Source organism: Pan paniscus, chromosome 2, assembly GCF_029289425.2.
Source record: "Pan paniscus chromosome 2, NHGRI_mPanPan1-v2.0_pri, whole genome shotgun sequence".
Taxonomy (NCBI): domain Eukaryota; kingdom Metazoa; phylum Chordata; class Mammalia; order Primates; family Hominidae; genus Pan; species Pan paniscus.
The window spans coordinates 52,701,958-52,726,876 of record NC_085926.1 but is presented as its reverse complement, the minus strand read 5'-3'; the positions used below and the strand labels follow the sequence as shown (position 1 = coordinate 52,726,876).

The window sequence follows — 24,919 nt, the reverse complement described above, 5'->3', positions numbered from 1 at the left end:
TCACTACGTTTGTAAGGCTTCTGTCCAGTATGAATTCTCCAGTGATCTGCACGGTTTGGATTGCAACTAAAGACCTTGCCACATTACTGCATTTGTAAAGTTTATCTGCAGTATGGATTACTTGATGATTAGTAAGACTTGCAGACACTCTAAAAACTTTGCCATCTTAACTACGTCCATAAGATTTTTCCCCTAATGTGTGCTTTGTCGTCTTGTGGGAGTGATGGGAAATCAATGAAATCATTTCTGTATTTATTTAACACTAGAAGAATTTTTTTGAAGTGGTGGAACTGAGGAACTATGGTTTGTAAACTTTTCAATTTGATTACTTCCATAAATTTTCCTTCCAGCTTAAAATAGCTGCAATTCAGGCAGATGTGACTGAAGGTTAATCCAAGTTGATTTTTAATAGGCTCATTTTCTGTATTACTTCCCAATGTACAGCTCCTCCCTGTGTTCACACCTTTGATGCATTCTCTGCCATCTGGATTGTTTGCTATCTTCACCCTGCAGAGTCCAGAGCTCTCGCTTTGTCCCCAACATGGAGATAATGCTCAGGTCAGGAAGACAGATTCCCAGAAAGACCAGGTTCCTGTAGTTCTCCTACATCACTTCCCTGTATAAAGCCCTCTGTGCAGGGTCCAGTTATTTCCACTCCTCCTGAGAGAATTCTGTAGCCACATCCATGAATGTCAAGTGACGCTGAGTAAGAGTCTTTCCTGATTCCTTTTCTTTCCGCTTCTTTCTCTTCTGGGCTTCTTCATCACACAGCCTGACTCATAAGAAATCAATCTGTGGCCGGGTGTGGTGGCTCACGCCTGTAATCCCAACACCTTGGGAGGCCGAGATGGGCGGATCATGAGGTCAGGAGATTGAGACCATCCTGACTTAACACGGTGAAACCCCGTCTCTACTAAAAATACAAAAAAATTAGCCGGGCGCAATGGCGGGCGTCTGTAGTCCCAGCTACTCGGGAGGCTGAGGCAGGAGAATGGCATGAACCCAGGAGGCGGAGCTTGCAGTGAGCCAAGATCGCGCCACTGCACTCAGCCTGGGCAACTGAGAGAGACTGTGTCTCAAAAAGAAAAAAAAAGAAATCAATCTGTGAGGCTGGGCGCTGGGTGGCTCATGCCTGTAATCCCAGCATGTGTTAGTCTGTTCTCACACTGCTAATAAAGACATACCTGAGATTGGGTAGTTTATAAAGAAAAGAGGATTAATTGACTCATGGTTCCATATGGCTGGGGAGACCTTAACAATCATAGCAGATGGTGAAGGGGAAGCAAGACACATCTTACGTGGCAGCAGGCAAGAGAGTGTGTGCAGGGGGACTGCCCTTCATAAAACCGTCAGATCTCGTGAGACTTACTCACTATCATGAGAACCGCATGGGAAAACCCGTCCCCATGATTCACTTACCTCCCACCGGGTCCCTCCCACGACACGTGGGGATTATGGGAGATACAATTCAAGATGAGATTTGGGTGGAGACACAGCTAAACCATATTTTCGGAGGACGAGGTGGGCAGATTGCCTGAACTCAGAAGTTTGAGACGGGCCTGGGCAACATGGCAAGACTCCTGTGTGTGCTGCGGCATGACCTTCACTCCACGTGATCCACTTCCAGGTCTCATTGGACACATTTTGAGTTAATTCTTGCATATGGCATGATGAAGTAAAGCTCCAACTTCATTATGTATGTGGCTGTCCTGTTGTCCCATCACCATGTGTTGCAAAGACTATTTTCTCACCTTGTTAAAAATCAGTTGACTAGAGACACATGGGCTTATTTCTGGACTCTCATTTCTATTCCGCTGATCTATATAGCTATCCTTATGCCGCTACCACACTTTGCTTACTGTTACTTTGGAGTAAGGTTTGAAATCAGGAAGGGTGAGTCCTCCACTATTATTCTTTCTCAAGATTGTTTTGGTTATTCTGGGTCCCTTGCAATTACATATGAATTTTAGAATTTGTTTGTCAATTTCCACAAAGAAGCCAGCTGTCTTAAAGAAATTGAGAGAAGAAAGAAAAGTATGTTTGTAAATTTTGTTGTTGTAACTCTGTCATTTCTGGATCTCTTTATTTGTTCCTTTGGATTCAACTTTCCATGTGGAGTCATTTCTGTAGCCTAATACAGCTTTGCTCCCACTTACCTCCTTTGTTTTGTTATTGGCAAATATATTACATTTCTATATGTTATAGGCTCAACAATATATACATTTTTTAAATTGTAATAAAATGGAGATAAAATATACCATTTTAGCCATTTTAAAGCATACAGTTCAGTGGTATTAAGTACATTCACATTGTTGTACAACATTCACCACCATCTATCATCAGAACTTTTTTCATGTTGCAAAACTGAAACTCTACACCCATTTAACAATAGTTCCCCATTTCCTGCCCCCACCAGCCCCTGGCAACCACCCATCTACTTTCTGTCTCTCTGAGTTTGACTATCCTAAGCATTTACACAAAGCTGAGACATAAAATGTTAAACTGGCCCACAAAGAAAGCTCCATGCTCAGATGCTTTACTGGTGAATTCTTCCAACCATCTAAGAAAGAAAGAACACCAATCCTGCATAAAGTCTTCCAGAATACTTTAAGAGGGGATACTTCCCACCTTATCCACAAAACCAGCACAACTCTGACATCAAAACTCAACAAGGACACTACATGAAAAAATATCAGATCAATATCTCTCATGAACAGAGGTGAAAAAATACTTTAATCATCTGGATTTTGTTAAAGATTTTCGAATGAATGTTCATAAGGGATATTCATATGCATTTCTCTTTTCCTGTAGTGTCCCTGTCTGGCCCCAGCACCAGGGCATTGTCGTCAGCCTCATAAAATGAACCAGGAATTACCCCTTCCTCCTCAACTCTCTGGAAAAGTTTGAGAAGGATTGGCATCAGTTCCTCTCCAAATGTGTGGTAGAATCACCAGCAAAGCCATCAGGTCTAGGAACTTTCCTTTTTGGGAGTTTGTTGATGATCGATTCATTCTCCTTACACTAGTTATGGTTCTATTCAGATTTTCTATTTCTTTGTGATTCAGTCTCAGTAGGTTTTATGTTTCTAGGAATGTGTCCATTTCATCTAGGTTTATGAAACTTGTTGGCATACAATTGTTCATAGTTCTCTTACAATTCTTTTTTATTTTATTTATTTATTTTTGAGATGGAGTCTTGCTCTGTCACCAAGCTAGAGTGCCATGGCGCAATTTCAGCTTGCTGCAATCTCTGCCTCCCGGTTTCAAGGGATTCTCCTGCCTCAGGCTCCCGAGTAGCTGGGATTACAGGCACACGCCACCACACCCAGCTAATTTTTGCATTTTTAGTAGAGATGGGGTTTCACCGTGTTGGCCAGGAGGTCTTGATCTCCTGACCTCGTGATCCACCTACCTCGGCTTCCCAAAGTGTTGGGATTACAGGCATGAGCCACCATGCCCACCCAATTCTTTTTATTTCTGTAGAGCTGGTAGTAATGTATCCATTTTAATTTCTTATTTTGGTAATTTGAGTCTTTGTTTTTTTTGGCTAGTCAAGTGAAGCAATCTTTTTTTTTTTTTTTGAGACACAGAGTCTTGCTCAGCCGCCCAGGCTAGAGTGCAGTGGCATGATCTCGGCTCACTGCAACCACCATCTCCCGGGTTCAAGCGATTCTCCCATCTCAGCCTCCCAAGTAGCTGGGATTACAGGCAACCGCCATCATGCCTGGCTAATTTTTGTATTTTAGTAGAGATGGGGTTTCACCATGTTGGCCAGTCTGGTCTTGAACTCCTGACCTCAGGTGATCCACCCACCTTGGCCTTCCAAAGTGCTAGGATTACAGGTGTGAGCCACCGTGCCCGCCCTTTTTTTTAATTTAAAATATTTGAAACAGGCTTTTGCTCCATCCCCCAGGCTGGAGTGCAGTATTGGGGGAACCCACCCCCAATATTTCAACGTAGGTTCTTTCTATTTTCCATAAGTGTCGGCCAGCTGAGAAATAAAGAGAAAGAGTACAAAGAGAGGAATTTTTGTACTGGGCCTCCGGGGGTGACATCACATATCGGTAGGACCGTGATGCCCACCTGAGCCTAAAACCAGCAAGTTTTTATTAAGGATTTCAAAAGGGGAGGGGGTGTACAAACAGGGAGTAGGTCACAAAGATCACATGCTTCAAAGGGCAAAAGGCAGAACAAATATCACATGCTTCTGAGGAAACAGGACAAGGGCAAAATCAGAACTACTGATAAGGGTCTATGTTCAGCTGTGCACATATTGTCTTGATAAACATCTTAAACAACAGAAAACACAGTTCGAGAGCAGAGAACCGGTCTGACCACAAATTTACCAGGGTGGAGTTTTTTCCCCACCCTAACAAGCCTGAGGGTACTGCAGGAGACCAGGGCATATTTCAGTCCTTATCTCAACCACATAAGACAGACACTCCCAGAGCAGCCATTTATAGACCTCCACCCAGGGATGCATTCCTTCCCCAGGGTATTAATTATTAATATTCCTTGCTAGGAAAAGAATTTAGTGATATCTTCCCTACTTGCATGTCTGTTTATAGGCTCTCTGCAAGAAGAAAAATATGGCTCTATTTTGCCCGACCCCTCAGGCAGTCAGACCTTATGGTTGTCTTCCCTTGTTCCCTGAAAATCGCTGTTATTCTGTTCTTTTTCAAGGTGCACTGACTTCATATTGTTCAAACACACATGTTTTACAATCAATTTATACAGTTAACACAATTATCATGGTGGTCCTGAGGTGACGTACATCCTCATCTTATGAAGATAACAGGATTAAGAGATTAAAGTAAAACAGGGGTAAGAAATTATAAAAGTATTATTTGGGAACTGATAAATGTCCATGAAATCTTCACAATTTATGTTCCTCTGCCATGGCTCCAGCCAGTCCCTCTGTTTAGAGTCCCTGACTTCCTGCAACAGTGCAGTGGCACAATTTTGGCTCTCTGTAACCTCTACCTCCCAGGCTCAAGTGATCCTCCCACCTCAGCCTCTAGAATAGCTGGGACTACAGGTGTGGGGCACCACGTGCAGCTAATTATTTTTGTACTTTTTGTAGAGATGGGCTTTCACTGTGTTCCCTAGGCTGGTCTTGAACCCTTGGGCTCAAGTGATCCGCCTGTGTAAGCCTCCTAAAGTACTGGGGTTACAGGTGTGAGCTACCATGCCTGGCACCTTAATTTTTTAAATTTTTTGTAGAAACAAGGTCTGTCTATATTGCCCAGGCTGGTCTCGAACTCCTGACCTCATGCAATCCTCTCATCTGTGTCTCCCAAAGTGCTGAGATTACAGTCATTGGCCACTGTGCCCAGCCCAAGATCTTTCTTTTTTAATGTAAGTGTTTACAGCTATAAATTCCCCCCTTAGCACTGCTTTTGCCGAATTCCAAAAGTTTCAGTATATTGTTTTTTATTTTCATTTGTCTCTAAGTATTTTCTAATTTTCCTTTTGATTTCTTCTTTGATCCATTGGTGACTTAAGAGTGTGTTATTTAGACTGGGCACAGTGGCTTATGCCTGTAATCCCAGCACTTCGGGAGGCCGAAGTGGGTGGATCACTTGAGGTCAGGAGTTCACACCAGCCCGTCCAACCTGTGAAACCCTGTCTCTACTAAAAATACAAAAATTAGCCGGTTGTGGTGTTGGGCACCTGTGATCCCAGCTACTCAAGAGGCTGAGGCGGAATTGCTTGAACCTGGGAGGTGGAGGTCGGAGTGAGCCGAGGTCACACTACCACACTCCAGCCTGGGTGACTCCATCTCAAAAACAAAAAGTGTTATTTGGTTCCCACAAATTTGGGAATTTTAGTTTTCCTTGTTACTGATTTCTAACTTCATCCCACTGTGGTTGGAGAAGATATTATGTGTGCTATCTTTTCTTTAAAGTCTATTGAGACAATTTGTGGTCTATAGTATGGTCTGTCCTGGAGAATGACCCATGTGCACTTGAGAAGAATGCATATTCTGTTGTTAGGTAAAGAATTTTAGATGTAGGTCAGGCGCAGTGGCTCACGCCTGTAATCCCAGCATTTTGGGAGGCTGAGGCTGGTGGATCACCCAAGGTCAGGAGTTCGAGACCAGCCTGACCAACATGGTGAAACTCTGTCTCTACTAAAAATACAAAATTAGCTGGGCATGGTGGTACACATCTGTAATCTCAGCTACCAGAGAGGCTGAGGCAGGAGAATCGCTTGAACCCGGGAGGCAGAGGTGGTGGTGAGCTAAGATCGAGCCATTGCATTCTAGCCTGGGCAACAAGAGTGAAACTCTGTCTCAGAAAAAAAAAAAAAAAAAAAAAGTTTTAGATACCTGTTAGATCTAGTTGGTTTACTGCATTGTTCAAGTCCTCTTATTTATTTATTTGAGACGGAGTCTTGCTCTGTCACCCAGGCTGGAGTGCAATGGCGCCATCTCAGCTCACTGCAACCTCTGCCTCCCAGGTACAAGCAGTTCTCTGCCTCAGCCTTCGAGTAGCTGGGACTACAGGCACCTGCCACCACGCCCAGATAATTTTTGTATTTTTAGTAGAGACGGGGTTTCACCATCTTGGCCAGGCAGGTCTTGAACTCCTGACCTTGTGATCCACCCGCCTCAGCCTCCCAAAGTTCTGGGATTACAGGTGTGAGCCACTGTGCCCAGCCAAGTCCTGAATTTTTTTTTTTTTTTTTTTGAGACGGAGTCTCGCTCTATTGCCCAGGCTGGAGTGCAGTGGTGTGATCTCAGCTCACTGCAAGCTCTGCCTCCCGGATTCACAGCATTCTCCTGCCTCAGCCTCCCGAGTAGCTGGGACTACAGGTGCCCGCCACCATGCCCAGCTAATTTTTTTGTATTTTTAGAAGAGACAGGGTTTCACCGTGTTAGCCAGGATGGTGTCAATCTCCTGAGCTCGTGATCCACCTGCCTCGGCCTCCTAAAGTGCTGGGATTATAGGCGTGAGCCACTGCGCCCAGCCCCAAGTCCTCCATTTTCTTAATTATCTTCTGCCAGGTTGTTCTATCCATTATTGAGAGTGGGGTATTGAAGTCTGCAACTATTAGTCATGGTTTGTTTTTTACACCTAAAAACAAACCATCAATATCCTCATTTGTACATTTAGGTGCATAAATGTTAATAATTGTTCTAATCTTCTTGCTGTATATGTCTCCTTTTTTGTCTCTTATAACCTTTTTTTAATTTAAAGACATTTTGTCTGATATTTGTAAGGCCATCCCTAATCTCCTTTGGTTACAATTTATGTGGAATATTTTTTTCAAAAATTTTAATTGCAATTTTTTTGTGTCTTTAGATATAGAGTCTCTTATAGATAGCATATAGGTGGATTCTGTGTTTTTTTAAATCCATTCTGCCAATTTCTATCTTTGGAGAGTTTAATCCATTTACATTTAAAGTAATTATTGATAAGGAGGGACTTATGTTATTTTACTAATTTATGTTCTGTATGCATTATAGTTTTTTAATTGCTTATTTCCTGCATTACTGTCTTCTTTTGTGTTTAGTTGATTTTTTTTTGTAGTGAAAAATTTTAATATAATATGTAACATGTCCTGTAACTGTTTTCTCTGTGGTTACCATGGAGATTATATTTAATGTCCTAAAATTATAATACTCTAGTTTGAATTTATGCCAGCGTAACTTCAATAACATACAAAAACTCTACCCTTTTAACAGCTCTGCCCCAAATCCTTCTAGTTATTGATGTCACAAAAGTATATCTTTGTACATTATATGTTTTTTGTTTTTTTTTTTTTTTTTTTTTTGAGACAGAGTCTTGCTCTGTTGCCCAGGCTGGAGTGCAGTGGCACAGTCTCAGCTCACTGCAAGCTCCGCCTCCCGGGTTCACTCCATCTTCCTGCCTCAGCCTCCCGAGTAGCTGGGACTACAGGGGCCCACCACCATGCCCGGCTAATTTTTTTTTTGTATTTTTAGTAGAGACGGGGTTTCACCGTGTTAGCCAGGATGGTCTCGATCTCCCGACCTCGTGATCCACCCGCCTCAGCCTCCCAAAGTGCTGGGATTACAGGCGTGAGCCGCAGCGCCCGGCCTGTACATTATATGTTTAAAAACAGGATCTAAAAAATTGGTTTTTAAAATGCATTAGTCTCTTAAATTATATGGAAAACAAAACGTGGAATTGCAAACCAAAGTTACAGTAATATTAGCTTTTAGTCTAATTGTTTTGTAATGTATTAGCCTCTTAAATCTTGTAGAAAACAAAAAAAAAATTACAAATAATTGTTACAATAATACTAGCTTTTATAGTTGCCCATCTGTTTATCTTTACCAAAGGTATTTATTTTACAAATATATTTTTTATTGTTAATCAACAAATCATAATTGTACATATTTATAGAGTACAATGTGATGTTCTGATATATGTATACAATGTGTTTTGATTAAATCAAGCTAATCAACATATCTGTCACCTCAAGTATTTATCATTTTCTTGTGATGAGGACATTTGAAATTCTCTTAGCAATTTTGAAATATGTAATACATTATTATTAAATGTAGTCACCATGTTGTGCAATGTATCTCAAAATACTTACTCCTGCTGTATAACTGAACCTTGTACCCTTTGACCAACACCTGCCCATTCTCCCCACCCTTTGGCCTCTGGTAAACACCATTCTCCTGTCTGTTCCTATTGATTTGATTAATCTGACTGTTTTTAGAGATTTTTCTTTCTTCATAAAGCTTCAAGTTATTTATTGTCATTTCCTTTCAACCCACAGAATTCCCTTGAATATTTCTGATAGGGAAGATCTAGTGTTAATCAGATTTATCTGGAAATGTCTTGATTTCTCCCTCACTTTTGAAGGGCATTTTTGCCAGATACAGTATTCTTGGTATTTTTTCTTTTAGCATTTTGAATATATTAGCCCACTGCTTTCTGGCCTCCACAGTTCCTGATGAAAAAACCCATTGGTAATCTTATCCTTTGTATGTGATAAGTTGCTTCTCTCATGCTGTTTTCAGGATTCTCTCTTTGTCTTTGTCTTTTGACAGTTTTGTGTGTGTGTGTGTGTGTGTGTGTGTGTGTGTGTGTGTGTGTGTGTGTTTTAAGACAAAGTCTCACTGTCCCCAGGGTGGAGTGCGGTGGCGCCATCTTGGCTCACTGCAACCTCTGTCTCCCGGGTTCAAGCAATTTTTGTGACTCAGCCTCCTGTGTAGCTGGGATCACAGGCATGTGGCATCACATGGGGCTAATTTTAGTATTTTTAGTAGAGACAGGGTTTCACCATGTCATCCAGGTTGGTCTTGAACTCCTGACCTCAAGTGATCCACCCGCCGTGGCCTCCCAAAGTGCTAGGATAGCAGGTGTGAGCCACTAAGCCTGGCTGTGTCTTTTTACAGTTTGATTATAATGTATTTCAGTGTAGACTCTTGAGTTCATCCTACTTGGAGTTTGTTGAGCCTCTTGGATGTTTATATTTATTTTGTCTTTTAAATATTTGTCTTTCATCAAACTTGTGAATTTTTCAGCTATTATTTCTTCAGATCATTTATCTGATCCCCTCTCTCTCCTCTTTCTCTGGGACTCCCACATTGCTTACGTTGGGCTGCTTGATGGTGTTCTATAGGTCCTTTAAGCTCTGTTCACTTTCTGTAGTCTTTTTTCTTCGTGTTCTTCAGACTTGATACTTTTAATTATCCTACCTTCAAGTTCACTATTTCTTTCTTGTCCTTGCTCAGATCTGCTTTTTCATTGCAGTTATTGAAAAGTTGTACTTTTCATCTTCAGAATTTCTTTTTTTCAGACCGGGCATGGTAGCTCATGCCTGTAATCCCAGCACTTTGGGAGGCTGAGCCAGGCAGATGACTTGAGGTCAGGAGTTCGACCAGCCTGACCAACATGGTAAAACCCCGTCTACACTAAAAGTACAACAATTAGGCACGGTGGCATGCACCTGTAATTCCAGCTACTCAGGAGGCTGAGACACGAGAATCGCTTGAACCCAGGAGATGGAGGTCACAGGTTCTACTGCCCTTCAGCCTGGGTGATGGAGCAAGACTCCATCTCAAAAAAAAAAATTCTTTTTTTCTTTTTATGTCTTTCTCTTTACTGATATTTGTTTTATTTATACATCATTTTATTTTATTTTGAGACAGGGTCTCATTCTGTCTGGAGTGCAGTGGTGCAGTGATAGCTCCCTGCAGCCTCAAACTCCTGGGCACAAGTGATCCTCCCGCCTTAGCTTCTCAAGTGGCTGGAACTGCAGGCACATGCCACCATACTTAGCTAATTTTAAAATTTTTTTGTAGAGACAGGGTCTCATTATGTTGCCCAGGCTGGTCTCAAACACCTGGTCTCAACTAATCCTCCTGCCTTGACTTCCCAAAGTACTTAGATTTCAGGTGTGAGCCACCATGCCTGGCCACATAATTACATAACTTTCTTTTTCTGAGACAGAGTCTCGCTCTGTCGCTCAGGCTAGAGGGCAATGGAATAGTCATGGCTCACTGCAGCCTGGGCTCAGGTCATCCTCCCACCTCAGCCTCCCAGGTTGCCAGGACTGTAGGAGCATGCCACCACACCCAGCTATTTTTTTTGTACATTTCGTAGAGACGGGGTTTCGCCATGTTACCCAGGCCGCTCTCAAACTCCTGGCCTCAAGCAATCTGCCTGCCTCAGCCTCCCAGAGTCCTGTAATTACAGGCGTGAGTCACCGTGTCCGGCCACATCATTTTCTAATAAGTCTGCCATCTGATCTTAGGGACAATTTCTATTGATTTCTTTTGTTTTTTTCCTTTGAATGGTCCATACTTATTTTTTATGTCTTGTGGTTTTTTGTTTTTGTTTTCAAACTGGACATTTGAGTTTTTATCATGTGATAATTTAGGGGTCCTCCATGCCAGTGATGTAGGATTTACTTCTCAGTCACTTTGCAAGCCAGGGACCTCTGGCTGGCCATGCCCCACCCAGGCCTCGCTCAGCCATGCTGGTGTGCCCCAGCTCACTTGTGTTATAGCTTGTACCCACGTTCAGCAGTTTCTGAGCTCTCAGACCTTGCCCAAGAAGAATAAGGATACGCTGGATGTTGAAGGGTGAGGAGGGTGGAGAAGAATTTTATTGAGTGATGAAACAGCTATCAGCAGAGAGGGGATGCGAGGGTGGTCCCCCTACCTTAAGGTGGGGAAGTCCCCCTAATATGGCTGAGTCCAGGGCTTTTTATGGGCTCAGAATAGGGGAGGGGTAGGCTGTAGGTAGTATTAGAAAAGGCAACATTCGATTGGTTAAAAGGCATTATTCAGAAAGTATCAATTGGGAAAGGGCGAGCAAAGAGGAACAGAAGTTCCCACTCTGGATCACAGGTTTCATCCAGGACCAGCAGTCTGGTCTTTCAGCCTTCGGGCTGATTTGGCTTGAAGGTGGGGTTTTACTGGGAACCTGCCCCATCTGCCTAGGTGTTTGGCCACCTCCTGTCACTATCACCAGGGATTAGTCACAGGTATAAACTTAAGGTCCTTCTCATGTCTGAATCTGTGTTTTCCCCTGGGCATGTACATGCATGGTAACTTTACAAATTCCCCTGTAAATGTGGTTACTTTTTTTTTTTTTTTTGAGACAGGGTCTTGCTCTGTCACCCAGGCTGGAGTACAATGGTGTAATCACAGCTCACTGCAGCCTCTGCGTCCTGGACTTAAGCAATTCTCCTGTCCCAGCCTCCTTAGTAGCTTGGACAACAGGCGTGCCCCACCACACTTAGCTAATTAAAAAAAATTTTTTTTTTTGGTAGAGACAGAGTCTCCCTATGTTGCCCAGGCGGGTCTTGAACTCCTGGGCTCAAGCAATTCTCCTGCCTTGGCCTCCCAAAGTTCTGGGATTCTAGGCATAAGCCACCGTGCCCAGTGGCTTTGGAACATCCTGCTCCTTCAATGTATGGCCCCCAAAAGGGGGAAAAGAAAAAAAATAAAGTGGGGAGAAATAAAGGCACCAGCCTTTTAAATCCCCAGGAAGTCACTTCAGCTAGAGGGAGGGAGGTTTGCAACAGTGTCAGTGATGGTTGCAACATTGGTTTCCTGCTTCTATATCTGTACTTCAGTGATCAGAAGCAGCAATCAGCTATCAGTAGAGATCCCTGATACTTGGAGGACTGGTTTCTTATTGCCTACCCTGGTTCTTGCAAGCAGCATGCAAGCTGCTTCAGGAACAGCATGACTGTCTGCCACTGGGTGCAGAGTGCTTGGGGCTGAAGTGAACCACAATTTAGCTTCTAAGACTTCCCCCAGATGTTTCCAGCCTTCAAGAGAATCCAGAGTTTTTAAATAGTTATGTAAAAGAGATTCTGTCAGTACAATTTCTGGTTGAGTGAAGAGATACAATTTTTGCTTGAGTGAGGAGATGAATTCCTGATGCTTCTTACTCTGCCATCTTCTATAGTATTGTTTCATACAGTAGCTTTTCAGATTAGTTAAGGAGAGGCAAAATCTGTTTGTATTGTGTTTTATAATTACCTTTACCAGCACTCTTTTGTGTTTTCACATTGCTTTGAGTTATTGTGTAGGGTCTCATCCTTTTAGCTTGATGAACTTCACTTCGTTTTCCTGTAATGTGGGTCTGCTAGCCACACATTCTCTGCTTTTGTTTATCTGGGAATTTCCTTATTTTTGAATGATAGATTTGCTAGATATGGAATTCTTGTTTGACAGTTTTTTGGAGCACTTCGAATGTTATCCTTCTGCCTTCTAGCCTCCATTGTTTATGAGGAGATGTTAGCTGTGAATGTTATTGGTGTTGCCTTCTGATGAGTTATTTTCATGCTTGCTGCTTTCAAGGTTTTCTCTGTTTTTGACTTTCAGCACTTTAACCTTAATGTGTCTGTCTGTGGATCTCTTTGAGTTTATCCTACTTGGAAGTTCATTTAGCTTCTTGGACGTGTAGATCAATGTTTTTCAATAAATTTGTAAAGTATTCAGGCATTATTTCTTAAAAATTTTTTTTTCTGCTTCTTTTTTTTTTTTGAGACAGAGTCTTGCTCTGTCACCCAGGCTGGAGTGCAGTGGTGCGATCTCAGCTCACTACAACCTCCATCTCCTGGGTTCTTGGCATGGTGGTGTGTGTCTGTAGTCCTAGCTGTCTGTAGTCCTAGCTACTCATCTGCTTCAGCCTCCCAAGTACCCAGAACTACAGGCATATGCCACCACGCCCAGCTAATTTTTGTATTTTTAGTAGAGACGGGGGTTCACCATGTTGGCCAAGCAGGTCTTTTACTTCTGACCTCAAGTGATTCGCCCACCTCGGCCTCCCAAAGTGCTGGGATTACAGGTGTGAGCCACCAAGCCTAGGCTTTTTTCTGCTCCTGTCTCTCCTCTGCTGGTGTTTTCTTTATACATATTTGGTGCAGTTAATGGTGCCCTTCATTTCTCTGAGTCTCTGTTCATTTTTCATTTTAGCTTTTTCTCCATTATTTGGATTGCATAATTTCTGTTGGTCTGTTCCAAGCTTGCTAATTGTTCTGCCAGTGTAAGTATGCTGTTGAGCCCCTCTAGTGAATTTTTCTTTTCAGTTATTGTACTTTTTAGCTCTAGAATTTCCATTTGGGTCTTTTAATTAATAATTTTTTTCTGTTTCTTAATATTCTCTATTTGATATGACACTGTCATTATACCTTCCTTTACTTTTTAAATTATGGTTTCCTTTTGTTCTTTGAACATATTTATAATGGCTACTTTGAAATCTTTTTTTTTCTTTTCTTTTTTTTGAGACAGAGTCTCACTCTGTCACCCAGGCTGGAGTGCAGTGGCGTGATCTTCGCTCACTACAACCTCCGCCTCCCAGGTTCAAGTGATTCTCCTGCCTCAGCCTCCCGAGTAACTGGGACTACAGGTGCGTGCCACCATACCTGGCTAATTTTGTATTTTTAGTAGAGACGGGGTTTCACCATATTGGTCAGGCTGGTCTTGTACTCCAATGTCAGTATCTGAGATTTTTTTCTGACCCCAAGAGGCCTCCTCCCAGCTTTGTAATCGTCTCTGCAAACTAGCCCACCCTATGGTTTAGTTTACACCTCCAATGAATTGGCTTATCTCCTCCCAGTTGCCTTTCTACTGCTGTATGTAAAACACAGGTTCAGTTGCTTGCTGCTTGCAGAGTCCAATTAACAAGAGCAAGGTCTGGTATAAAGTGACTTTTTATTCCAAAGCTTAGCTTAGTGGAAGTAGAGGCTTTCTGCCTTTAAGGGTACTCCTCCTTTGGAGCAGAAAACAAGCACTTTTAAAGGGGGTGTAGGCCAGGCGCGATGGCTCATCCCTGTATGCCCAGCACTTTGGGAAGCCAAGGCGGGCAGATCACCTGAGGTTGGGAGTTCGAGACCAGCTTGACCAACATGGAGAAACCCTGTCTCTACTAAAAATACAAAATTAGCCAGGCGTGGTGGGGCATGCCTATTATCCCAGCTACTTGGGAGGCTGAGGCAGGAGAATCACTTGAGCCCAGGAGGCGGAGGTCACGGTCGGTGAGCCAAGATTGTGCCATTGCACTCCAGCCTGGGCAATGAGAGCGGAACTCCGTCTCAAAAAAAAGGGCCTAACATGAATGGGACATGGCGGGTTGCGGGGAAGCGAGCAGTTGTAGGGGTCTGCGTGCTGGCTTGGTGGCTTATCTACCAGGTGATCAAGGTGGTGACTGCTGGTTTCTTTGTGGGCAGGCATTGGCTTGTGAATCTACTGTTATCTCTCGAGACAACCTCCTAGTGTGTAAGAGTTCTGCTCTGGAGCTTCTAAGCAGGTAGTTGAACTACCCCTGTAGGGAGTGTCTGATGAAGAGAAGGTAAAAGGCTATAATTGTATTTCTTTTTTTTTTTTTTTTGAGACGGAGTCTTACTCTGTCGCCCAGGCTGGAGTGCAGTGGCATGATCTCGGCTCACTGCAGCCCCCACCTCCCGGGTTCAAGCGATTCTCCTGCCTCATCCTCCCGAGTAGCTGGGATTACTGGCGTCTGCCACCATGCTCGGCTAATTTTTGTATTTTTAATAGAGACAGTGTTTCACCATGTTGGCCAGGCTGGTCTCAAACTCCTGACCTTAGGTGATCAACCTGCCTCGGCCTCCCAGAGAGTGCTGGGATTACAGGCATGAGCCACCATGCCCAGCCTATAATTGTATTTCTAAAGAGCTAAGTAGGAAGTGGGAAAAAGGAGGAAAAGAAGAGAGAGAAAACAAAGAATTTAAAAATAATTAAATAATTGAGGCCAGGTGCAGTAGCTCACGCCTGTGATCCCAGCACCTTGGGAGACTGAGGTGGGCAGATCACTTGAGGTCAAGAGTTTGAGACCAGCCTGGCCAACATGACGAAACCCCGTCTCTACTAAAAATACAAAAATTAGCCTGGTGTGGTGGCATACGCCTGTAATCCCAGCTACTCGGGAGGCTGAGGCATGAGAATTGCTTGAACCCGGGGAGGGGGCACAGGTTGCAGTGAGCTGAGATTGTGCCACTGCACTCCAGCCTGGATGACAGAGAGAGACTCTGTCTCAAAGAATAATAATAATAATAATTTAATTAAAGTGGAGGTACTCAGTTACACTTCCACTCTTTTTGAAAGCACTCTGAGGCTTTAACTCCATATTCTGTTGCAAATGAAGTCAGTTCATTTAGGAAGAGATTTGGTGCTCTGTTTTATGGCCTGTTTCTATTCCCAAGCAAAGTTTGTGAGCATGGCTATGGAGCTGTGGGTGGAGACAATGGCACTCTTCCGAGTGATACCCCCACTTTAGAAACTTAGCACCCGGTTTTGGAGGGAGATGGGGCAGTAGCCTCTCGTCTTCTTGGCATACTTGGCATACTTCTTGGCATTTCACTAACATGGAATCTTCACTTTATGGTCTGGGGAAGAGGTGATTTGGGGCCCCATAATTTTTTTTTTTTTTTTGAGATGGAGTCTTGCTTTGTCACCCAGGCTGTAGTGCAGAGGTGCGATCTCAGCTCACTGCAACCTCTGCCTGCTGGATTCAAGTGATTCTCCTACCTCAGCCTCCCAAGTAGCTGGGATTATAGGCACTGACCACCACACCCAGCCAATTTTGTATTTTTAGTAGAGATGCGGTTTCACCATGTTGGCCAGGCTGGGTCTCAAACTCCTGACCTCAAGTGATCCACCCACCTCGGTCTCCCAAAGTGCTGGGATTACAGGTGTGAGCCAACACACCTGGCCTGGGCCCCATAATTTTTAGCAGTCCTGTACCCAAAGTAGAACCTACATCCTAGTACCCTGGGCTAGGTGGAAGAAGGGAGCTCCCACTTCTTGCCTGCACCCTCCTGAAATGTAGCCTCAACAACAGGCAGCAGGATGAGATCTGCCAATGTCCTGCCCTCCCAAGAAGATAACCGTTGAACTGGAAGTTGCAGGGAAACAAAGGCCTGTGTTCTTGCCTTCACTGGCCTGGAGTAGAATTTTTGTCTCACTTAGGCGGGATGGAGAAAGGTGGCAGTTGGTCATGATTCGCATACCACTGACTCTTACCATTCTTACCAAAGTCTAGATTTTATCAAATAAATGTTTCTTCTGTCAAAAGACAAAATTATAACACATTTTGTTTAAAGATCTCAATTGGGTTTATTGTGATTCTAGCATTGGGCAACACTTCATTCTATAAAATAGAATAAGTGTTCTAATGAGTGAAGCAGAGGAGATTGGCTTTATAGACAGAAAAGGGGTTGGATAAAGAAGAAAAAAGAACAAAAAGTGGATTGGTCTCAGTTAATAGGGTTGCTCCAGAAAAAAAGTGGATTGGTCATTTTAGGGTGGGGACAGGGAGATAGAATAATGGAAAAATAAGCTGATTGGTTAACATCAGGTTACTTCAGATGAAAGATTAAAACAGAGAGAGCTTCATACGACGTCAGTTGAAACTGGCCTCTTTGGGAAATTCATTCTCTCGATTTCTTGACAGCTCAATTTCGGTTTGGTGAGCATGAGTGACTCCATTATAATTTTTAGTCTGGACAGTTGGGCCTGGTGTTACGAGATCTTTGGGGTGTCACTTTTCCAGCCAGAAACGTCTGTGGCTGATGGCGCCTTTGCCTGAGTTTTACTTGGGCCCACTGGGCTTGTTCTGTCCATGGCCTGGCATTGCACTATATTACCAACCTGTATCCCATGCCTGCCAAGGGAGAGTCAGGCATGGAGCGGCGAGGGGTGTAGGAGTGAGCATGGGGTCCAGCCACTGTGCAGTCAGACACGCTAGTTGCTGCAGCAGGGCGGGCAGCTCCAGGTGCCGGCATGGGTACTGGTCCTCTGCGAAGCTATGGCCAGATCAGGTGCACCTCAAGCAGCTTCCACTGCTGGCACCAGGGGACACTGGGGAAGCTTGGAGATGCCAGGAACCACAGTGCCCCAAAGAGGAAGTCACAGCCCTGGCTTGGGGAGCTCCCAGGTCTGGGCTCCTTGAAGGGCCACAGCTCTTCTCTCCTCTTCACATGCAACGTGGTGAGAAAGGGGCATGTTTCAGCTCCTAACATGTTTATTTACAGTTCTTTTAGCCTCACCATTCATGGGTCTCGAATTCTTGTCCTGTGACCAGGAAGGGGTATGTGGACAAGTACAGGGTAAGCAAGAGGAAGAGGAGTTTCTTTGAGAGAACAGCTCAGGCTGGATGTGGTAGCTCACGCCTGTAATCCCAGCACTTTGGGAGGCCGAGGTGGGTGGATCATGAGGTCAGGAGTTCGAGACCAGCCTGGCCAACATGGTGAAACCCCGTCTCTACTAAAAATACCAAAAAAAATTAGCTGGGCCCGATGGCATGTGCCTGTAATCCCAGCTACTGGGCAGGCTGAGGCAAGAGAATCGCTTGAACCCAGGAGGCAGAGGTTGCAGTGAGCCATGATCGTGCCACTGCACTCCAGCCTGGGTGACAGAGCAAGGCTCCGTCTCAGAAAAAGAGAGAGAACAGCTCAGACGAGATCCGCAGGGGGCACCTCCTTTCCATAGACAGGGTGTCTCGTGGAGTATTCAGCCCCACTCATCTTGATGAGTATTGAGCTCTCAGCAGAGGGTAGCTCCTCTCTGCAGCTGGCCGTCCCATTGTCTGTTCTGCTCTGACTGAGCCCAGGGCTTTTAGGGGACTTAAACGGGAGGAAGTACCTGCCGATTTGTCCATGGGTAGGCCCAGAAAAGGCACCACAAGTTCCCACTCTGGTCTATGGGACTAGCAGCCTGGTACCCAGCCTTTGCTCCCTCCCTGGCCGGAAGGTGGGGCCTCACTGGGGACCCGCCCCCTTCTGCCCAGTAGCCTGTCTGCCTCCTGCACAGGGCCCAGGCTGTTCATGCCACGGTACACGTGCAGGCCAGTGCCAAGCTGCCCTCCACTCCCCCTCAGCTTACTTTCCCCATCCTGCGCTTGTTAGAGCCCAAAGTCCGGAGGGGGACAAAGTGGCAGGCGGCTGGTGTGTCATTGCTGCCCCAAACATGCGCACACCTGGCCAGGCTTTGACCGCGCCTGGGCTTACCCCGCTCTGAGATTGGAGCTGGGGGTGGGGGTAATAGGGAGAGGCCAGGCAGTGGGAACAGACACCCCCGAGCCTGCGGGGGCAGTTGGGGCCGCTCGGGCCTGGCTCTGCCTTGGGGCACCTCTCTGCCTGCCCCTTTACGGCCGACCACGCTGCTCCCCTAGCGGCAGGTGACAGCTTGGCCCCATCCTAGCAACCTCCAGGGCAGTGGGCTCTGGGCGGGGCTCCCAGGGGCGGGCTCTGGGGACTGTCTGCTTCCTCCCCTTGCCCTCCCCACAGCTGAAGCAGGTGTCCGGAGTGGTGGAGGGTCCGGGCCTGGGGGCGGGTCCCGACCATGCGAAGGTGGGCGTGGCCTGGTCAGCTGCTTCAGGGGCGCGGGGCACAGGTTCCAGTGGTGCCACTGCTCTTCTGGAGCTGCTCCTGCCATCACCGCTCACACCTCCCTTCTGCTGCCAGCGCGATGGTAGCAGCTGCTCCGGATGGCCCGTGACTGCCATCAGTAGTGCAGGAGTTTAGTCCAAAACAATGGCCTCCTATAATTTTTATTTAAAAATTTGAATGTCATTTTCTCTTAGCACCGTTTCCAGAGACTTTGTTTTTTTGAGTTGCTCTGTAGCCCGGGCTGGAGTGCAGTGGTATGATCACGGCTCACTGCAGTCTCTGCCTCACCAGCTCAAGTCATTCTCCCACCTCAGCCTCCCAAGTACCTAGGACTACAGGTGCACACCACCACAGCTGGCTAATTTTTTGTAGTCTTTGTAGAGACAAAGTTTCACCATGTTGCGTAGGCTGGTCTTGAACTCCTGAGCGCAAGGGATCAGCCCGCTTTGGCCTTGCAAAGTGCTGGAATTACAGATGTGAGCCATGGTACCTGGCCACTGAGGGTGGTGGGAAGTTTACAGAGCTCCTTATGGTGTCATGCTGGATGTGGAACCAAACAGGATTACATTTTATATTTAATTATGTCTTTTTAAATTTGAAACATTTCCTTTGTTTTTCCTGACTTTGACTTTTTTTTTTTTTTTTTTTTTTTGAGAGGGAGTTTTGCTTTTGTTGCCCAGGCTAGAGTGCAATGGTGCAATCTTGGCTCACCGCAACCTCCGCCTCCCGGGTTCAAGCGATTCTTCTGCCTCAGCCTCCTGAGTAGCTGGGATTACAGGCATGCGCCACCATGCCCGGCTAATTTTGTATTTTTAGTAGAGACAGGGTTTCTCCATGTTGGTCAGGCTGGTCTCGAACTCCCGACCTCAGGTGATCCGCCTGCCTCGGCCTCCCAAAGTGCTGGGATTACAGGCGTGAGCTACTATGCCTGGCTGACTTTGACATTTTTGAGGAATAGGGGCCATATGTTTATTTTATTTTTTGCAGCATAGAATAATTTATTGCAAAAGAAAAATAATGTTTTGAAAGTTAGTGCAGAATAGGCAGTACACCCTGAGAGAGAGAGGATTCAGGGCAGGCTGCTCATAAGGATGAGACAGCCTAGGCTGTGTGTTTTATTGTATCTGTTTAACATACTAGGTGTTATTTTAATTTTGAACAGTTCTTTCCACAAGCATACATTGAATGTCACATAGTATTTTTTTATTACTGGTCAGGTTGAATTTTATGTATGCTAATGATATGGAAGGGGGACAGGGAAGTACTGGGTAAGGGAGGGTGTGGCCTCTGGCTAGGGCTCCACCCTCAGATCTGTGCCCATGGACCTAGGCGAGAACAGGCACTGCTGGTTCGTGCCCAAATGTTGCATTTCCCAAGACCACCCTGGCCTGCCACTCCCCCATCCTGTGCCTATAAAAACCCCGGAGACCCTCGCAGGAACACAGATAAGAGGTTGGATGTTGAGAGGAACACATTGGCAGAAGAAGACACAAGCAGCTGGACATTGAGAGGACGTCGAGGGGAGCATGCCAGCGGAAAAGCACACTGACAGATGCCAGCATGCCAGCAGGCCATCGACCAGCAGAACAAGGTGGAGTTTGGCCAGGGTAGCTGGGGGAGAACCCGGTCCACCGAGCAGCCAGACTCCAGGGGAAAACCATCTCCCTTCTGGTTCCCGCATCTGCTGAGAGCTACTTTCACTCAATAAAACCTTGCATTAATTCTCCAAGCCCACGTGTGATCTGATTCTTCCGGTACACCAAGGCAAGAACCCTGGGATACAAAAGCCCTCTGTCCTTGCGATAGGGCAAGGGTCTAATTGAGCTAACACAAGCTGCCTACAGATGGCTAAACTAAAAGAGCACCCTGTAACACACACCCACTGGGGCTTCAGCTGTAAACATTCACCACTAGACACTACCATGGGGTCAGAGCCCCACAGCCTGCCTGTCTGTATGGTCCCCTAGAGGTTTGAGCAGTGGGGCACTGAAGAAGCGAGCCACAGCCCCATCGCACGCCCTGCGAGGGGGACAAGGGAACTTTTCCCATTTCACTAAGTGGTTATTTATATGATTAGTTTGTAAATATATGGGATTTACATTTACATACATATATAAATGAATTTGCTGAATTATCTATGAAATTGATTTTGTTTTACCTATTCTAATATTGTTGGGTTTTATTGATTCAAAGAACTCTTTATATACGAATGCTATTAATCCTTTGGCATGAATGTTGCAAATGTTTTCCCTAGTTTATTGTTTGTTTGCTCTTTAATTTCTTATGACTTTTCGAAACATCTTGAAGTTTAAAATTTTTATGTAAACTGAACTATTAGGATTTTCCTGTATGGTTTCCACCTTGGATATCATGCTTAGAAAAGCCCTTCCTCTAAGATTACAGAAATATTTTTTCCTACTACATACTGATTGATTTTCTTTTTGTTTCTCAAATAGGTACGTTTGCGGGAGCACATGGGTGAAAAGTATACAACTTACAGTGTGAAAGCTCGCCAGTTGAAATTTTTTGAAGAAAACATGAATTTTTGAGCATTTGTCCTAATCTGCTGCCAGAATTAAAGACCTATTTTTAGAGGATTTTGGCTTAAAAAGCAAGGGCAAACAGTCATTTGGAAGCCACTCACCACTGTTTTATATCTCTTTTTTATATCTCTTTGGGGTTTCCCTACAGAAAAGAAATTGGACAGAACAGAATAATATGAAGCAGGATCACGAAAGAAAAAAAACTTTGGCTTTCATATTCTCTTTGTGAGGACAAATCTGTTGTTTGTTTGATTACTGTTTACTGAGCCTTAATCCACCAAGTTTATATTTAGAATTTTATTTTTTTAAGGTACTAATTAACTTAAACACAGAGCTATAAAATGCTGGATTGAAAATTTTATATTGTAATGTAGAGATAAAAGCATTAGGAGAAACAAATGACATAATATGTCGTCATAATTCCTGCTATTGTTAATAACCTTAAGGAGTAGTTGATAAATTATAAAATTTTAAAAAGTCAATTCAGTTCTAGAAATAGATTTAAAGAATATGAAGTTCTATCTAGTACTTGAGCAGCTGTATTTCTTTTCTACACATTGATGGACTTTTAATATTTTATTCTCATTTAATATAAACCTCATCTAGGGTATATACAAATTAAAACTGAGACACATTGGCTTTGTAAATCAGTATGTTTTTACATAATGGTTTTGTTAGATTTTTTTTCCATCAGTGAAAACATTTCTTAAACACAAATTTCATTTCCATTTAAGCAATTTGTAAGCAAAGTCCAGGTCCATTTAGTTTTTGGATATATTTAATGTTTGTCTCCTGAAGTTTGTCTTCATGTACTGTAAGATATTAGTTGTCTTTCCATGTTTTAAATGTATGATTATATAGCACATATTTTATTAGTTGTTTAATAAGAGGTAATACCCATCTAGGAAAGAAATTTTATGAAGTTAAATACAAGTCTTGAATAGTACATTTTCACTTCTGTATTTGAGGGACTCTAAAAATAAATATTGCTCCAGAAATGTTTTCAGGTGGTTTTTTTTGAGACAGAGTTTCACTCTGTCAGTCAGGCTGGAGTGCAGTGGCATGATCTCAACTCACTGCAACCTCCACTTCTGGGGCTCAAGTGATATTCCTGCCTGAGCCTCCCTAGTAGCTGAGACCACAGGCGTGTGCCACCACACCTGGCTAGTTTTTGTATTTTTTGTAGAGACAGGGTTACACCACATTGCCCAGGCTGATCTCAAACTCCTGGGCTCAAGCAATCCACTCACCTCAGCCTCCCAAAGTGCCAGGATTACAGGAATGAGCCACTGTGCCCAGCCCTGTTTTCAGTTTCTATAACTAAAAAATATCTATCTTTGAAAATTACACACACACACAAATACTCTAATGAAATGTTACCTTTACAGCCACTTAACAATTTTTTTTTTTTTTTTTAAGACAGTCTTGCTCTGTCACCCAGGCTGAAGTGCAGTGGCGCAATCTCAGATCACTGCAAGCTCCGCCTCCCAGGTTCACTCCATTCTCCTGCCTCATCCTCTCGAGTAGCTGGGACTACAGCTGCCCGCCACCATGCCCGGCTAATATTTTTGTATTTTTTTAGTAGAGACAGGGTTTCACCGTGTTAGCCAGGATGGTCTCGATCTCCTGACCTCGTGATCTGCCCGCCTCGGCCTCCCAAAGTGCTGGGATTACAGGCGTGAGCCACCGCGCCCGGCACACTTAACAGATTTTTATTTAGAGTTTACTGTGTGCCAGGTTCTCTGCCAGGAGCTGGGGATATAGTGGTGAATAAAACAATACTTCCTGCCCTTTTACAGTGCTCACAGCCTGGTTTCTGATAACTCTTATTTTCACTTTGAAGGGTTTGCTAGAACTCAACTTGCAAAACCATCAAGTCCCAATGCCTAGTTGGGAACAAATCTTTGGCAAACTTGGTATCCTTGAGCTATTCACCTTTCCGTGCATGTTTTGGAAATCCACATCGTTCTGGAGAGTCATCAGTTTTACTTAATTTTTCTAATGTATTGGTATAAAGTAGGTATTTTATTATTAGAATTAAAGGAATCTCACCCATATCTTTTTTTTTTTTTTTTTGAGACAGGGTCTTGCTCTGTCACCCAGCCTGGAGTGCAGTGAGGTGATCATAGCTCACTGCAGCCTTGACCTCCTGGGCTTAAGTGATCCTCCCACCTCAGCCCCTCAAGTAGCTAGGACCACAGGCACGCACCACCACACCTGGCTAATTTTTAAAATTTTTTGTGGAGAGGAAGTCTGTGTTGCCCAGGCTGGTCTCAAACTGCATTCAAGCAGTCCTCCTGCATCGGCCTCTGAAAGTGCTGGGATTATAGGCATGAACCACCACACCTGACTTCCCCCATACTTTCTTACTACCATACTGTATATTTTTATTTTGTTTAAACATTTTTTCTTCCCACTTTTATCGTTTTTACTTGAGTGCTTAATTCATCTTCCTAAATTAATTTAAAAACTCATCTTTAAGACTGTGAATTTTCTTCTGAATATACCTTTGGCCACAGTTCAGAGACTTTGATGTGATACTCTTTTGGCATTGGTTCTAAAATGTCAATCATTCTTTTTTTTTTTTTTTTTTGAGATGGAGTCTTCTTGTTGCCCAGGCTGGAGTACAGTGGTGCGATCTTGGCTCACTGCAGCCTATGCTTCCTGGGTTCAAGTTCCCCTCCCTCAGCCTCCCGAGTAGCTGGGATTACAGGCACACACCACCATGCCTGGCTGATTTTCGTATTTTTAGTAGAGATGGAGTTTCACCATGTTGGCCAGGCTGGTCTTGAACTCCTGACCTCAGGTGATCTGCCTGCCTTGGCCTCCCTAAATGCTGGGATTACAGGCTTGAGGCACCATGCCTGGCCTAAAGTGTCAGTAATTCTGATTTTGGTTTTCTCTTTTAGAAGTTTTGATTTCCACAGACTTACAAAGCTAAGGAAGTTTTATGTCCTTGCTCTGGCTACACTGCAGTGTTACTGAATATCACCTGCACAACCTTTACTGCTTGCAGTTTTTTTTTCCTGTTGCTTTGTACATGATCCGTTATTCAAATGGCCTTATAGGCATTCAATAAAGGTGAAATGTTAAATACAACATCACTTGTCTATTAAATTTTATTCAAGGTTCTATATAAGATCTGATAAATGGAACTTTGTGATGGAAATGTTTTATATGGTAGCCACTAGTCACATATAGCTATTGAACCTTTGAATCATGGCTAGTTTTAGAGTTTTGTATTTTAATTAAATAGACGTGTCTAGTGGCACCATATTGTACAATGCAGTTCTCATTCAGTAAATCTTAAGTACTTAACAATGCATCGTGTACTCTTCTATGTACTGGGTAGACAGCAGTGAGCAAAACAAAGTCCCCGTTCTCATGGAACTAATGTTCTAATGACAACTATTAATTACATACCATGAAATGTCCCAAACTCCTGGGCTCAAGTCATCCTCCTGCCTTAGCCTCCCCAAGTGCTGGGGTTATAGGTGAGAGCCACTGCACCTGGCCAGAACCACGAAC

General features: G+C 44.1%; 1 protein-coding gene across 14 annotated transcripts in view; it reads left to right on the top strand.

Annotated features, from left to right (window-relative positions):
• The window catches only part of NEK4 (NIMA related kinase 4), a 61,260-nt gene extending 38,871 nt beyond the window's left edge, over positions 1–22,389 (top strand). For 4 of the 14 annotated variants that reach the window (XM_055110049.2, XM_008972103.5, XM_055110045.2 and 1 more), the window contains one exon: positions 21,305–22,389. In XM_055110049.2, coding sequence (XP_054966024.1) covers positions 21,305–21,397 — 93 coding nt within the window. In that variant the 3' untranslated portion in view covers positions 21,398–22,389. The other 10 variants (XM_014344229.5, XM_024928079.4, XM_055110040.2 and 7 more) reach the window with 4 other exon arrangements.
• Positions 22,390–24,919: the final 2,530 nt, after the last annotated feature.